At 40.0% G+C, this 16003-nt stretch overlaps 2 protein-coding genes across 51 annotated transcripts in view; both read right to left on the minus strand.

Moving 5' to 3' along the window:
- Nucleotides 1-16003, minus strand: part of TTN (titin) — a 290139-nt gene that overhangs the window by 216465 nt on the left and 57671 nt on the right. For all 50 annotated transcript variants that reach the window (XM_088676590.1, XM_088676579.1, XM_088676604.1 and 47 more), the window contains one exon: nucleotides 14849-14905. In XM_088676590.1, coding sequence (XP_088532716.1) covers nucleotides 14849-14905 — 57 coding nt within the window. The remainder of the gene's footprint in view (nucleotides 1-14848; nucleotides 14906-16003) is intronic.
- Nucleotides 4417-14479, minus strand: LOC118094235 (uncharacterized). The gene is made up of 2 exons (XM_035134418.3): nucleotides 13867-14479; nucleotides 4417-13712 (listed from the first exon to the last, which is right to left on the minus strand). The coding sequence occupies exon 2, from the start codon at nucleotides 13588-13590 to the stop codon at nucleotides 5353-5355; it is 8238 nt and encodes a 2745-aa protein (XP_034990309.2). The 5' UTR covers nucleotides 13591-13712; nucleotides 13867-14479; the 3' UTR covers nucleotides 4417-5352.

Below are 16003 nucleotides of genomic sequence, written 5' to 3' on the forward strand. Positions count from 1 at the left end.
CAGAACCCTCCTGTGGCATGCGAATGCAAGGGGAAGGAGAAATCCACAAAAATTATCTCTCACTTTTTCTGTCAGCGGGGTCCTCCATTGGAACAAAGAAACTTCTGCAGAAGAAAGGAACCCTTCTATTAATGGAAAAGGAAATCTCACTCCAAGTCAAAATATAAAGAAAATATTAATTGGGATAGGGATTCAGTAACATATCACACAATAATAAATATTTAAACTTGTTATAATTTTTACACTGGTATATAATCTTCTACGTATGTTTTGTGTGACTTATATACACTTAACACCTGGAGGTAGATTCAGCAATTATTCTTATTGAGTTTGTGAATATAAATAACATTTAAAATGCTTGCTTTATGGGGCTGTTTTATATCTGAAAAAAAAGATGCTTAAGTACCATTGAAATAAATGAAACATAAATCCCATTCATTTCAACTGAATTAAACAGTCAAGCACAACTAATGCACTTCAGTAGAAATAGATTTATGGTGTTGGACATTAGCCCTAAGGTAGGATGTTCTAGAGCTTAGAACATCTTAGAACAAAACCTAGTTCCAAGTCAAAGACACAGACAACTGTTTTATGCCAAGTCGGACCATCAACCATATGGTTCAGTACTGAGAATGCCAGTGTTTCTTTTTCTACCCAGAGGTATTTGATCATATAAGGTCGCCTAGGCAGTATAGACTTCCTCTGGAAGGAAAACATCTTCTTAATACTCAGAGGCCAGGTGGTTCTCAGCTCTTGATCAGAAGACCTAAGGCTGCTCTGTGGTCCACATATGGTCCACATGTGCCAGGCAGACAAGTAGTCAGGAAACAACTCGGCTTTCCCTGCCAATTAGTTGTTGACTCTTCTTATGGCAGTTGACTCTGCCATTTCACTGTTCCCTCACTGGTGTTTTGTGCATGAGCTTCTGTAAGTCCTCCAATGGGGGCATGGATCAGTTAGGTATTGACTTCCTAATCCATGCCCTCACTTTTGCCACACTTAATACTACAAATTCTACAAATTCTACAAAACAAAGCAGCTCTGTGTTTCGAAGCAAAGCTTCCGTCTTTGCCCTATGTAAGATTCTGCAATGATAACCACAGATAAAGTTGATGGTAGGGAGGCGGACATGTTTTCGGGACTTTTACAGAATCACTCACTTTGGCCACACTAAATACAGTGGTGCCTCGCTAGACGAATTTAATTCATTCCACAGGTCTTTTCTTATAACGAAAAATTCGTCTAGCGAATCCCATAGGAATGCATTGAATTGTTTTCGATTTTTTTTTTGCCCATAGGAACGCATTAATTGAATTTCAATGCATTCCTATGGGAAACCGCGATTCGCTAGACGAATTTTTCATAAAACGAATTCGTCTAGCGAGGCAACCCCCACTAGAAAAAACCTTTCGTTAAGAAATTTCGTTAAGCAGGGCATTCGTTAAGCAAGGCACCACTGTACTACAAATTCCTCCCTTCTTCTAAAATGGCAATTAAGATCCACAAATGATTAAACTATGATATGAGGAGGACTCTGCAGCTATTGCTTCCAGGTCAAGTGGTACAATAAAGACATTTTCTTTCTTTATTATGTGTTTTTATATTATTGTGATATTATGTTGTAACTGCCCTGAGACCTGCAGGTATAGCACGGTTTACAAATCAAAAAACAAACAATAAAGCTCTACCTAAAAACCATGAGGGAAAAGAATCCCTGGCAGCACAGAATTCTCTTTGTCTCTGTCACAGAGAACCATGGGAGTCTTGTGTACCTTCAAGGTTTTAGGGAGGCCTCTCTATACCTTTGGGGCTCTAGACTGCAGGTATACAACATTCCCCCGACAAACATTTAAAGTACTCTGTTAGAACACTGCAGGTGTCTACTAATGATTAATTGAGCATGTGTGCAAATGACTGGTACACGTTCTTCAATTTAAATGCCAGAGTAAGTTATCTGCTCCTTGTTTGACAATTACAAAGAGAACTTTCCCAACATCTCACCCTCTGTTCAACTCTAGAAAAAAATGATGTGTTTTTAGTTTCATATGTCTGGAAGGATGGGCATAAAGGTTATGACCTTCACATACATACCACCATTCTTTAAAGGTCGATCATTAATTCATCACTATGCTCAATGAAGAATACAAAACCAAAGTCGAGTATTGTATTTTGAACTTTTATTAAAACAATATATACATTGACTTTTAAAATGTAACATCAAATATGAACAAATAAAGCTCCTTCGATCCTTTTTTTTAAAATACCCTGTAACTATGAAAAAAAGACATCTGAGTTGACACTGGAAAAGTGTATAGCTTAAATGCTAGCTTTGGAAGCTAGGAGTTGTAGCCAACATTAGTCCTACTTAGAGCAGGCCAACTGAAATTAATGGGTATGACTAAATTACATCCATTAATTTAAATGGGTCAACTCTGAGTAGGGCTTAGTTGCATGCAATGCTACAGGTGCAGCTGCCGGTCTTTGCTTTCATAACAACTACTTGGCCATGAATTCTGACTGTAACCAACGGTTTGGATTTACAGGATCAGGCCACAGAGGAAGTAATTGCAAAGATACTACAAGCTGGAAGTGACTGTGAGAGGTCAGATATGGTGGCTGAACTTCTTCAGAGTGAAACACTGTGGGTTTTCTGATAGCATCAGACCATACAATACATTCAATGCATATTCCCTAATATGCTGGGATAGCTGCACTTCATTTGCTCCAAAACTGCTAGTCAACTATCGGGAATGACAATGGACACAATGCTATGAGCAATTTCTACCCAGCTCAATGTTGGATCAGAAATTTCATTTCTCTCATACTCTTACACTATTGAAACATTTTAACTGCCATGCATATTATTTTAATGCCTACTGCCAGCACACTGAGAGTGCTGAAATACCCTGTGATATCCATTGCGTCAGTTTAGTGTTTCCAAAAGAACACACACACCCCTTTTACCTCTTACCTTAGGTTTTACATATAAATGCCTAGTATGTTACCAGGTGCCTAAACTGTCTGAAATTTCTAGTCAACTGAGACTGAAAATGGCTTGGCTGGAAACAGAATCAAACTTGTAATTTTGAAATCAGCGGCGGTGAGATTTCCGTTCTGAGGATCTTGTGATAAAGGAGCCATACAGGCTTCTTTCCACAGATCATCCAAGCTAATTGACAAAACATGTTACGCATGTCTTGGGCAAGCAGCTCTGCATTTCGAAGCAAAGCCTCCTTCTTTGCCCTACATAAGTTTCTGTGATGATAACCGCAGATAAAAGTTGATGGTATTGGGGCGGGCATATTTACAAGGTTGTTTTTTTACAAGACCTGCTCTATATTTTGAAGAGTAATTTTAACATTTTTGGGAGCTTCAGCAATTCCTAGTAATTAGCATCAGCTTTGGGATTATGTGGTGCCTAAAGCCACAGATTTTTGATGAAAGACTGAGCACATAAATATAGAAATAAGAGCATGCGTATGCACAACTGAGTATATAAATGCACCAATTTATTAAAGTATAAATTATCATGCTTCTTTTAAATATCAGTGTTGAAAATAATATTAAGCAGGAACTCTCAAAAGTACAGTTTCATATTTAAAGGTAGCTGTCTCAGGGTCAGGTGGTGTTTTCTTTTCTAGTGTTAAAAGGCTATTTGCGTTTATCAATATGTCTGAGTTAGAGAATGTGCTTTTGGTGCTGATCGCAATAGTGACTAGATTACCTATGTATTTTCTTTTTCTTTTTTCATATACACAGAGTGGAGTCTTATACACATCAGGGGTGCCATCTTGAATAAAATATTGAGGGTAAGCCCTGATGTGCAGGTAAGCCTCACCCCACATAATTGACCACAAGACATGGCACACACACCATTTGAATGACAATGCCCATCAACTTTGGAGAGCCACCAACCCCCTCAAATAAAATATGGGAGGGCGAAAGGAGCTCAGCCCCTAGGGGTTGGCTCCTATGATACGGATCAACATGGAGGTAAGCCCCATTGCGTTGATTTAGGTTTACTCTCAGGCATATAGGGTCTGCAACTGCAGCCTTAGAGCCCCAAACCTAGGCATGTTTACTCAGGAGTAAAATCCCATTGCCTCCAATGGGATTTGGTCCCAGCTAAGCTTGCATGCAACTACAGCACAAAACATTTTACTGAATGAAAATTGTACAGGGGACAATATTCATGTCTGCTCATATACTGAAAAACATGGTTTTAAATTCATCCTTCTTCTAGTCTATGATGACAGAAGTTTAAAAACAGAAAAGAATTTTATGATACTTGAAAGACTATCAAATTTATTATGGTATAATTTTTTTGTTAGCGTTTGAAGGTTCGCTAAACTACTGTTTTGCTGCAACAGAATAACATGACTATCCCTCGATAAAGAACTGGTTTTTTTTAAAAAAAATTAAAATAAAATTTTGGATATCAAGGCCTTGGCTTGAGATGAATTTCAGGGTTCTGTTTCATTTCATCCATTGCTAGAGATTAATTGAGCACCTAAAGTTTAACCATCTCTAATAAGTTTAATTTCAATATATTTTATTTATACTAGCTTCACATTAGCATATTTGCCTGTTTTACATTGCTTTTCCTTTAGCTAACAGGTAGTTTTAACTTGGTAAAAGAAAAATAAAGCTGAAAGTTTTTTCTGCAATCTCCACTGTAACAGAAAACCCAAATGGGCCAATTTGGTCTCTGATTCTTTTTGAATCAGGGCATTTCAATTGGTGTCATGTTACTACTCTTCATTTGAATTGGAATGAGATCAACGTAAGTCTCAGTTACTTCAGTGGGAGAGAAATGGCATAAGATTTCAGGATCTGTTCAAGAGAGAATGTTATTTTCTGATACAACATTGCGAGAGGGAAATCCTCATTTCTTTTCTGGTACTGCATTTAAAATTCAGTGTGCGTATAAAGTACAATTCCAAACAATTCAGTTATAAGAAAAAAGGGGTATCAAATATTTCAAGACCCCCTTAACAAAAATGTGAATGCACCTTTTAAATAAAACAATCATATTTACATGTATCAGACAAAGATGGTGTACACATGTGGGTGACAATTACAATGATATCATTACAAGGATGCATATGGTGTCAGGATCAATGGAACTCACTTTGAGTGAAGCTTAGCCTGTAATAAGAGCTAGGTATCACTTCCTCTCCACAGTAGTTCCCGGTAGGGAGAGTCTTGGGGAGGGGGCCAGTGAATCCCACTCATAAGGATGCTTCAAATAACAAGAAGCATCAAAATTACTGCTACATAGTCTACCGGGATGGATCTCTAAATGTGGTGCAAATGTGCTGTCTCTTTAAGAATAAATACATTTTGAAATGTTCAGCAGATTGTTAACGAAGCACTGCTATAGGCAGTCCCTGCTTTGTTTGTTGCTACACACTTATACTCGCCTTCATCAGTTTGGACTAAGCTTCTTATAGTCAGACTGTGACAACCTTCCTGACTTTCCTCCATACAGTATCTCTCTTCATGAATCAATGCCCCATTTTTAAACCAGCTTATTGCTGGTTTTGGAGAACCACCTACTAAACACTGGAAACTTGCAGAGGTACCCATGAAAGAAGCACAATCAGAAATATGTTTCATAAACTTTGGAGGTGCTTCTGTAACGTGAAATTCGAAGCTGCACCTGTCTGTGCTCTCACCTTTAAATTCAATCTGCTCTTCTTTGGATGGTTCAGCAAACACATCAAAGTTAATATTTACGCATGCTTCTCCTTCCTCTTCCTGCTCCTGTTCTGTAACAGCTACCAATTTAACAGCTTTCTGAGAATCATCAGTGTCACCTTCAAACTCAAACTCCAGCTCTATTTCTGTCTGGTTGCCATTTTGGATAGTATTATCAACAAGCAAATCAATCTTTTGAGGCCTACCACTAGTGCTATCCAAACTTAGATCTGCCTCACCTCCATCATTGGTCACTGGAAGAGCCCCCTGGCCCTCAGTTACAGCTAACAAGCACCTGCATATAGCTTCTCCAACAGCATTAACAGCTTTACACAAATACATGCCACTATCAGAACGCTGTACATTCTGAATTTTAAGACTATGATTTCCATTATCACTTCTAACAGCATACTTCCAAGCATCTGAAGAAATGCACTGATTTGCCTTAAACCACTGCACTACTGGAGTAGGACAGCCCGAGACTGTACAATGAAACAATGCCTCAGATTTTTCTGGAACCTCTATGTCAGAAACAGGGGTGGTAAAGCGTGGAGGCATCTCGGTGACTTCAAAGTCGATTGTAACATCTTCATTCTCCTTCCCAAAAGAAGCCATTGTGTGTTCCACCAGAGATAAAGGGAGAACATCAAGAGACACAATCATACTTTGATCATCAGAAGTGAGTTTAGGAATAGTGGCTATTTTCACTTGCTTCTCACATTCCTTAATCTCAGTTTCATCCAGCTCTACTTCCAGGAGAATTTCCTGAGGCGAAGGTGTTCGTGACGCTGACCCTTGTTCTATATCAAACTCTATAACATGTTGATGAGTTACTGGAGGAGGAAGAGCCAAAGCTCTTCCATCATGGGGTAACACTTGCACTTGTGCGATATTCTTGGATTCACCTATGATATTTATTGCATGGCACATATATTCCCCTCCGTCTGTTTTTTGAATGTTGCAGATTTCTAAGATACAAATATCACCTTCTTTTTGTATTTTGACCCTTTCATCTTGTTCAAGCAATGACTTATTTCTATACCATTTCACATCAGGTATGGGAGTCCCTATGACCTCGGCAATAAAACGCAATGTGGTGTTCTCATAGAGTTTTCTTTTAGTCAATGGCTTAATAAATGCAGGGGGGATTTCATTTCCCTTTGGTTCTAATGCTTCACAAGGTGTACCAAACATTTCAGCACGTAGCTCTTCAAGAGAAGAGCTCCTGTGTTGCAAACGAGAGCCAGGGGGTGTTTGATAACGTTCTGGTGGGGTACTCCCCCTTACTAGATTTGCAGGAGACCTCATTGAAGCTCTGTTTGACTCTGCAGATGGTGTAGAATATCGCTCCTCTGACGGTGTAGAATATCGCTCCTCTGAGGGTGTAGAATATCGCTCCTCTGAAGGCGTAGAATATCGCTCCTCTGAAGGCGTAGAATATCGTTCCGGGCTGCCAATTGGTGTGTGATAAGACTCAAAAGACATGGGAGATTCAAAATTATCCACTGACGATGGTGGTGTGTAGAACCCCTCAGCCTCTACCATTTCATCTCCGCTCATGCTGTCAATATCAATAGACATTTCTGATTCGGGAGAAAAAGGGCGAGTCAGTTCTTGCTGTTGCTTGTAATAATCATAAACGGTGCTAAATGTAACATCTTCAACCTCCAAGGATGTGATAGATCCCTCCCTGGTCAGAGTCCTGGATGAGCTGTCTCTGACAATGGGGGTCTCCTGTTCTCTGGCAGCAAGCAAATACTTTGTAAGAGAGAAATCTGCTCCTTCATGAGGAGGAGGAGGAGGAAGTTCTTGAGCATGAAGAGTAGTTTCTACGGTACCCCCTTCACTTAGATTTCCTAGAGGAGGATTCATTAATTCAGCAGTTTCACATTCTCCTGTCACACCTCCCTGGCTTATAAGTGATTCATCTTTTAAAGAAAGAAGGAACTGGGCCAACGAGGGTTCCTCGGCTGAGCTGTGTGATGATGGTTGGTTGTCGGGCATTATTTGGCTATCGAAAGGCGTCTCGATATCAGTCCCCTCGGTGGAAGAGCTCCTCGCTTTGATAATGGTGTGCTCAGTAACACGTGCCTTTTCTCCCCCTGTTTCATGAACACTTTGAGGCTTCTTTCCATGTGCAGCTTTTTTCAAATCAGATATGAAACTATCAGCTTCGAGGACACCAGTTTCTTTCACTTGGTTTTGAAAATACTGACTGAGAGGGACGGATTCTGGCTGTCCCCACAGAAAGGCTTCATCTGGCATCCTAAGCACTTCCTCCTCTGAAAATTTCCCCTCCTGATCGCCATGCCGTTTTGTAGCAGGCTCCTGTTCAGTAGAAAGGCTAATCGTTTCTAAGGCCTTCTTCAGTATTTGTGTCACTGTCAGCTCTGCTTCTGCTTGTAATTTTTGTTCTAGGGAATTATCTCCCTCTAGCCGCAGCTTATAGCTCTGACGAAGTTCCTCACTTAGAGAAACTCCTTCTTCCTCTGGTACGCTTGCCTTCTGTAGCTGTTTTATGAAGCTCTCTGTCTCTGTACCCACCATCTCAAAAGCTGACCTCAGGTTAAAGGAGCCCACTTCTTTCTCTGGTAATGTTTCAGCCTCCTTCAATGAAAAGTCTTGGGATAAAGATGCAGCATGTGCTTTCAGATCAAACATTTGCTCTTGTGTTTGTAGTTCTTTCCCTTGGGACAGGGTGCATTCTTTGTGGTCGCTGCTCTTGTAGAGGACACTTTTGCTTTCAGTGGGTTTCAGCTGCTGCCCTTGAAAGGCTTCCGTTTCCTCTGAAGCAGAATACAGGAATTTGAGAGGGATTTGCCCCTGTGGCAACTTCTCTTCTTGCTGTTGATCAACATTTTCTAGATTCAGGAAAGCTAATTTTAAATCAATGTCTTTGTTTTCTGGGGATGTACATTCCTGAACATTTTCTTCCTCCATCATGGTTTTCAAAGAGAAGGAATCTTTTTGGGAAGAATGCATTATTTGATATGTATTTTCCATGGTACTCTGTGTATCAGCCAGAACTCCTTCAGAAGCAGAATAGAGGTTTTTTAAGTATGTTTCTTCCGTCTCTGATAGGTGGCTATTTTTTTCCATATCTGAGTAAGCTTGCTTTAAGTCAAAAATGCCATTTTTAGGGGGTAGTGATTGTTGCAGTGCATCACTTTCTTCCTTTATAGTTTCATTTACTTTGGAAACCTCTAAATCAGATTTTTTGTGTGCATGTTCAGCAACGTCAGTTTGCAGGCTTGCAGCAGCTGAATATTCAGTTTTAACATATTTTCCCCCAATAATTTCTATGTCTGGAACAGTAAAAACAGAAACTTGATCCTTTTCATGTGTCTGTTTTTCTTCAATGTGAACTTCCTCTTGAACAACAATTTCTATGTTATAATTAGATTGTTTGGAGGGAAATTCTTCAAAGGATAAGATAGCTTCCTTGAAACTATATTCTGCCTTTACTGGCTCAGTATCTTGGAAAAGCTCTTGTTGAGAAGCTCTTTCTTGCTCTAGAAACAAAGTGGGGGGTTGTACAATTTCTGGGGTTTTGTTGACATCTGGTTTCATTTCTTCAGAACCAGAATGCAGAGCTTTCACAAGGACATCTTCCTGGTTTTGACTATCATTTTCTACATGCAGAGAAAGTTGTTTTAAATCAAATATTCCTTCTTCTCCCAGTTCCTTCTCTTTGTTGATGTCCTGGCTATAACTCTCAGCTGATGTGTCTACTTCTGCACTTTCTATTATCTTGTCTAGGTCTGTTCTTTGAAAATCTGAAAGTTCTTTTATAATGATTTCCTCTTGTTCCTCAACAACATTTTCCTCGCCTACGGAAGCTGGATGTAAACTAAATTCTTCCTTCTCTAGGCATAATGCATTTTCTCGGGCATAATTTGCTTCATTTACAAGTTCACCCTCTTTAGAAATACCTTGACTAGAATCTAATCTTTGTTCTAGAGCTGATATGCCGATTTGTGCTGATTTTGTGATTTTGTTTGTATTAGCTTGTATTATTTCAGAAACCAAACATTTTTCTTTGACATACACTTCCTCTGATTTAAGTCTGTTTTGTTGTTCATCAGCGGTTTCTGTACCTGCATGAACCGGCGTTCCATCAAGTGAGATATCAAATTTGCCAGCAATTGGACTTGGACCTATGAGTTCCTGAGTTTCACTTTGTTCTTGAGCATTCTTATCTACGCTGTCTTCAGTAGTAAGCATTTGTTTTAAATCAAAAACAAATTCAGGCACACTTACAGCTGCTTTTCCTACCAATTCTTCACCACAGCATATTTCCTTCTCTTTCCCCTCACCAAAGCTAGTGAACTTTTCCTCATGGATCAAAGTGCCTTCCTCTTTGTCAGAGATAGAACTTCTGAATGCTTGCTCTTTTTCTACTCTGAACAGTTCTTGCTGTTCATTGGCTACGGCCTCCTGCATATTTTCTTTGTTTACAACCTCATAGTGAAGTTGTTCTTCCTTAGGTGCACTTTGGAGTTCATTGCTTATATTTTGCAGATGTAACATACTTCTCTCGTCCATGGCTGACTGATCCTGAGAATTCTTGCTTAATATATCAGTAAAACATTGATCCTTCTCATGGATATCGCTGTCTTCTTGCAGCATCTTTAATATAGGTGTGGAAAACCTATGATCCATAGATTCTTTTGCACTTAACTCCTGCTCAAAAGTGCAGGTTTGTTCTTTAACTTCCTTAAATGGTATGTCTGTTATTATCTCACTTGAAGGTATTTCCTCGTGTGATATACCTTGAGTTGGTCCATACTGAAGACTCTCCGATTCTGGTTCCAGATATGCTCGTGTGAATTCCAGATCTTTAGAAATCTGCTGCATTATCTCAAATATGTCTCTTACGGTTTCCCCTTCATCTTTTACATCATGACTTACAGAAATGTCTTCTCCTGTAACTGACTCCTCTCTTTCCGTATGACTCTCTACAACCATTTCAAATTGACAGCTTGAAGATATTTCCATAGCTGCCTGTTTATATGTGCTTTCTACTTTGGCTTGTTCGGCAGCTGTATCTCTAGACTCCTCAACAAGTGGAGTGTCTGCTAAAATTTCTGTAATACTGGCTACCTTTCGTCCTTCTTCTGCATTTGACTCCATCTCTTTACGTACTTCGTTTTGCTCCCAGATCTGGAAATGTGGGCTTTCACTTTCATCAGCAAGTAGAGACTTCATTACATCATTTAGATAACTTGGCAGCTGGGATTCCATTTCCTGGGCTGGTCTACCTGTTTCTTCTCCTCCGAAATCCAGTTTGCTAACACTGTGGAACTGCTGGCTTACAGAATACGCTTTATCGCTAAAACTACTTTCCGTAAGTCCTACTGAGGATTCAAAATAACTCCCCAAATGTTCTTTTGCAATCCGGTCCCGAGCTCCTCTGACCTGGCTTTGGACAGCTTTGAGCTCAACTTCATCAGAAAATATTCCTACAGCGGGGTCAACTGAAAGATAACAAACAGTTTCGACTATGCCAGCTTTGTTTTCGGCAACACATTTGTACGTGCCAGCATCAGATATGGAAACCTTGCAAACGTGCAACCTATAAATGCCATCTCCCTCCTCAAAGTAAAACTTTTCAGTGGGGATTAAAATACCATCATTCTGCAGCCATGTTACAATTGGCAGCGGTTCTGCAGATATTAAGCATTCAAGTACCACCGAATCCCCTTCTCTACATCTAACGTGTTGTTGGATTTCTTTTAAGATTTGGGGGGGTTCATGAGCCACATCAAATGAAAATTTAAACTTATGCTTTAGTCCTGCAGAAGTTTGTTCTTCAGGGGCTTCTTCAGGCACAAACTCAACAAACTGAGTTAATTCTTTAAATTCTTCATCTTGTTCTGGAGTTGGGGTTGGTGCAGTTATTTTTATTTCCACAGGAAGTGAAAGCAGATCTGGATCAGAAATGCAAGGTCTGGGCAGGTTAATCTGTGGAGGCAGGAGAGTGGCTCTGCCATCCATACTTAAATCAGGTTCATCTTTTTTTGAATACTCAAATGCCAAACTGAGTTCCTCTTCCTCTTCTGCATAGTCTGGTGAAAGCTCAACTTTACATATACTGAATGGTTCAAATTCAGGCTTTTCCTTTACATTCACTTTTAGCGTTCCTGAAGTTGTAGCAGTCCCATGCTGGTTAAATATCACACAAGTAATGGAGCCTTCGTGATCACGGACAATGGCGGAGAATGTCAGTGTAGAACTATTTTCTGTGGTTCTGATGTTACATTCTTGGTTACGTGACAGTGGCTTGTCATTGTTATACCAAGTGACTGTGACCTGTGGATGGCCTTGGAAATCACAATTAAAAATACAGCTCTCTCCTTCACTTACTTCTTGTGATTCAATCTCATGGACAAAGAAAGGGGGGCATGGCTCCAGATATTTCGGAAGAGGCCTCACCAATTTGTCAGGTGGTTCTGTTATCTCCGTTTCTGTTTCAGTGACCTCGGCCAACACAGACTCTTCAGTTTCAAGGGAGCATTTGTTTACTGACTTTGCTGTTTCTACAGTTTTGCTCATTTCCCTGATCTCAAAAACAGGCGCAGGTTCATTAATGTTCATTGTGATTGTATCAGACATCACCATATCAGGTTTCTCTCTCTCACTAACATCATCAGTGAAAAGTACATATACCAGGGGAGAGGGGTCTTTCTTAATGTTTTTTGTTGCCTTGAAGCCTTGAGTATCCATTCTTGCTTCTTCTGATTTTCCATGGGTATAACTATGGTTCATCCATCTTGTGTTCCCGATTGCCTTTGGATCTTTTTCTGGAACTTGTGGCTTCACATTCCCTTTAGAGGCTACTACCTCCTGTCTCCTGAACATTCCTCCCCTATTGCTTTTATCAGGAAACTCCTGGAGAATCTGAGGAGGCCCAGGAAGGCCCAGGATCCGTTCCATTCTAACCTGAAATTTTTCTGATTTTTTCTCAAGCTCCCTGCTAGAACTTCCTACGGTAACTTCTTTAGTGCCTGACACTGTCGGTAACATGGCCTTTTCATTAATCTGCTCTATTGTTTGGAAAGCAAGCCCCTTCGTCTCTACATGAGATGCTGCACAGATTGAATGAGCCAACGGGCCTCTTTTATTCCCAATTCCTACAATTCCCGCAGAGGGAAGGTGTTCCTCTGTCGATCCCTGCGATGGAAGCACTTTTTTCTTTTCCAACATAGCTTTTTTTGCCTCGCGAAGTCGCTGCAACTTTACTTTTGTTTCCTCATCAAGCAAAGCCTCTCCTTCACTACATCCCCTATCTGCACGCCTGTTTCTTACCCAATCCTTATCGTATACAAATTCTTGTCTTAAGGACGGGAGACTTTCAAAGCTTATGGTCCTCACCATCCCTTTGGTAGGAGAAAAAGCTCTTAGCACTTTCTCAGTTTCCTGCTTCTTATCAAATGGAGAACCAATACACCGCAGATCGACTTTGAGCCTATCGCCTCTCCTTTTCTGCACCAGATGCTCTATACGTTGACAAGTACGCTCTGACTGTCTCAAAAACTCTAGGTATTTGGCATTTTGTTTGTCACCACATGCTACCAACAATGAAGCAGTGGACTCAGCTGAACCCTCACTGTTAATAGCAAAAACCTTGTAACTCCCTGAGTCCCTTTCCTGAACTTCGTTTACCTCTAGACTGGAGCTGTGCATATCCATGCAACTCTCACTCTTTATTCTCCTTCGCAGACTTTGGGGGATTTGCCTGTTGTTATGGTACCATGTTATTTGGGGCAAAGGAACGGCACTCAATTTGCACTGGAAAACAACTGGCTCTCCAGCCATAACAGACCGATACTTTAACTTCTGTGTGAAAGAAGGTTTCTGTTTCTCAGACCAGGAATGCATAAATGACATTCCACTTGCGCCCTTCAGATCCGGGAGAGATCCATGTTGCGGAAGATCTACGGAATCAGCAGAAGCAGCCTGTTTGCCAGCTGGGTTTTCTGCATATTCTGGCTCTTCACCGAAGAACAGTTCTGCAAAAAGAATACCATTACATTACAGCGTACTCCGTCCTTTCCATCACACAGTTGGGAAAAGAAATGAAAAGAAATGAAATAGCTATAAATGAAATTAAATAATGGGCATGCAACAGATTCATCACAAATCCATTAAAAAAAATTCACTCACCATATTTGTTCGAATAAACGCAACGCCTTGCTCTGTTTTAAAGATTCTGACACGAAAATCGTTCGCTGTCGGTTCTTTCTTCCAACTGCGGAAATTTCTTCATCAACAAGCAAAATGAATCTCAAAATGACATGTTCCTGTGGGTGCATGTTTTACTGCCTGAAAAGCTTTTTATTTTTATTTTTGCATATCTTCTTTGCAAAGAAGGGAAGGGGACTCTTCTTACCTGACTTGCAGACAGTAGAATAAACGCCCTTTCTGATCCCTTTGATTGTGGGTTAAAATGGTCAAACAATAGAAAAGATATTTTTCAAAGTTTTGAAAAAAAAGGTCAACTGTAAGTAATTTGCTAAAACAAAATGAGAAGGCGTTTATTCGAACTAATACAGCTGCTAACTTCACAATGTTATGCAAAAAAAGAAAAAAGGAAATAAAGCAAGCAACATGGCCCAACTATGCTATCTGCAAGCCAGTGTAAGAATTTCCATAATGGAGAATTAATATCATGTTCATGAAATGGGAGGGCAACAATGGAAATGGGCCCCTTTCCCATCTTGCAAAGTGTTGCATCTTAAACAGATGCCAGCCCATGTTTTTTGACCAACTCATTCATGTTAGAGGACTAATGTGTTCTGAAACCATCTGAAGCAATTCAGTCTAAAATTGTCCCATGCATTAGAAGAAGGTATACGAAAGAAAAGCTTTTGCAACCAGCTGCATAGCACGACGTGAAAGTAAAGGCGGGCAAATCTGTGAAAATGAAAAGTTTTAAATGGACTTTAAAACTTGTATCCTTTTTGTAATAATGCAGGTTATCCTGAGCATATTAAAACAAAACATGCGGCATATTCAGATATGCTTCAGAATATGTTTCGCTTTCTTGGTCATTCGTATCAGCTTTTCAAAGGGGTTACTGTTTTTTAAAATTATTATTATTATGCTAAACCTTCCTTTCCATATAAACGTTTGTGTGCGATTGTACCTTTCACTTCCATTTCAATCTGTTGTTCTATCTTCTCCTGCAGAACTCTTTCCAGGGCTGTAATAAAAATAAAAGTGTGATTTAATGAAAAGCGAGTTTAATGCTGCAAGAGAAGAAAATAAAAATGATGCATTGATAGGGGGAGGGGAAAAAAACCACACAAACATACATACACACACATGCCAGGAAGTGCCTGATAAGTTGAAAATAAATAGTGGGAAGATGCTGAAGTATTGGGGATTTCCCCCCACAGCATTTTAAAGGAGCTTTCCCCTCTCCCCACTCCCTCTCTTTCTTTCTTTTTCTACTTCAACATGCCTTTAACATGCCTTTAACACCATGAGGAAAATATTCAACAATCCACAGCCGCTTCATTTTATCGCGGACTGTGGATTGAACAGGTTTCAATGACGGTACGCAAGAGGAGTATATGGAACATGCTGTTGCCAACCTGTCACTCTCAGATGTGTGCTGCACTCGGCTTGTCCCGCAGAATTAACTATTCTGCACTTGTATATACCCCTCTGATTCTCCTTAACTTTCAGTAAGTTTAAACTGCACAGTGGGCCATCGTGCCTTAAAGAGCACAATGCGGAATCCTCAACTATTAGCTGGTTATACAGCCAGATGACACAAGGTGTAGGGAAACCCTTGATTACACAGAACAGCGAGACTTTATCTCCTTCTTTGACAAAGGTTTCTGGGGGCAGAGTTTCAAGGAAGACTGGTACTGTGGCACCAGTTTCGGCGATGGCTTCGCACGGCACAACATCAGGGTAGTAGTCTCTGATCCTCAGTTTCTCAGCTTCTTGTACTTTTGGAGCTGTAGATATTGTCATGCTCGTCGTTTCCGTGGAAGACTCTTGTTTATATTCATAGGCTGTTTTAATCTGAGACTCTCTGCTTGTTTTAATGCTTTTAGTATCTGATTCAAGGGTAATTTTTGTTACTGTTCTGGCTTGTGCTTCTTTAGCTAGGCAAGAATAAAGTTAGGATAAGATTAGATGTTTTGCAGCAAAAAAAAATCTATACTCAGAAATATATATGTATATAAAAGCCATTAGTATGGTAAAAAGAATGTTCAGCGTGTTAGTGCAAAAAACAATTGAATTTTCAGTCTTTTATACTATCCTGTTCCACATTTAAGGGCTCTAT

This window comes from Zootoca vivipara, chromosome 1 (assembly GCF_965207765.1).
Source record: "Zootoca vivipara chromosome 1, rZooViv2.hap1.1, whole genome shotgun sequence".
NCBI classification, from domain to species: Eukaryota; Metazoa; Chordata; class Lepidosauria; order Squamata; family Lacertidae; genus Zootoca; species Zootoca vivipara.

Bases quoted from the DNA above. Each gene is read 5' to 3' on its own strand.
- LOC118094235 (XM_035134418.3), bottom strand. From the start codon at position 13,590: ATGTCATTTATGCATTCCTGGTCTGAGAAACAGAAACCTTCTTTCACA.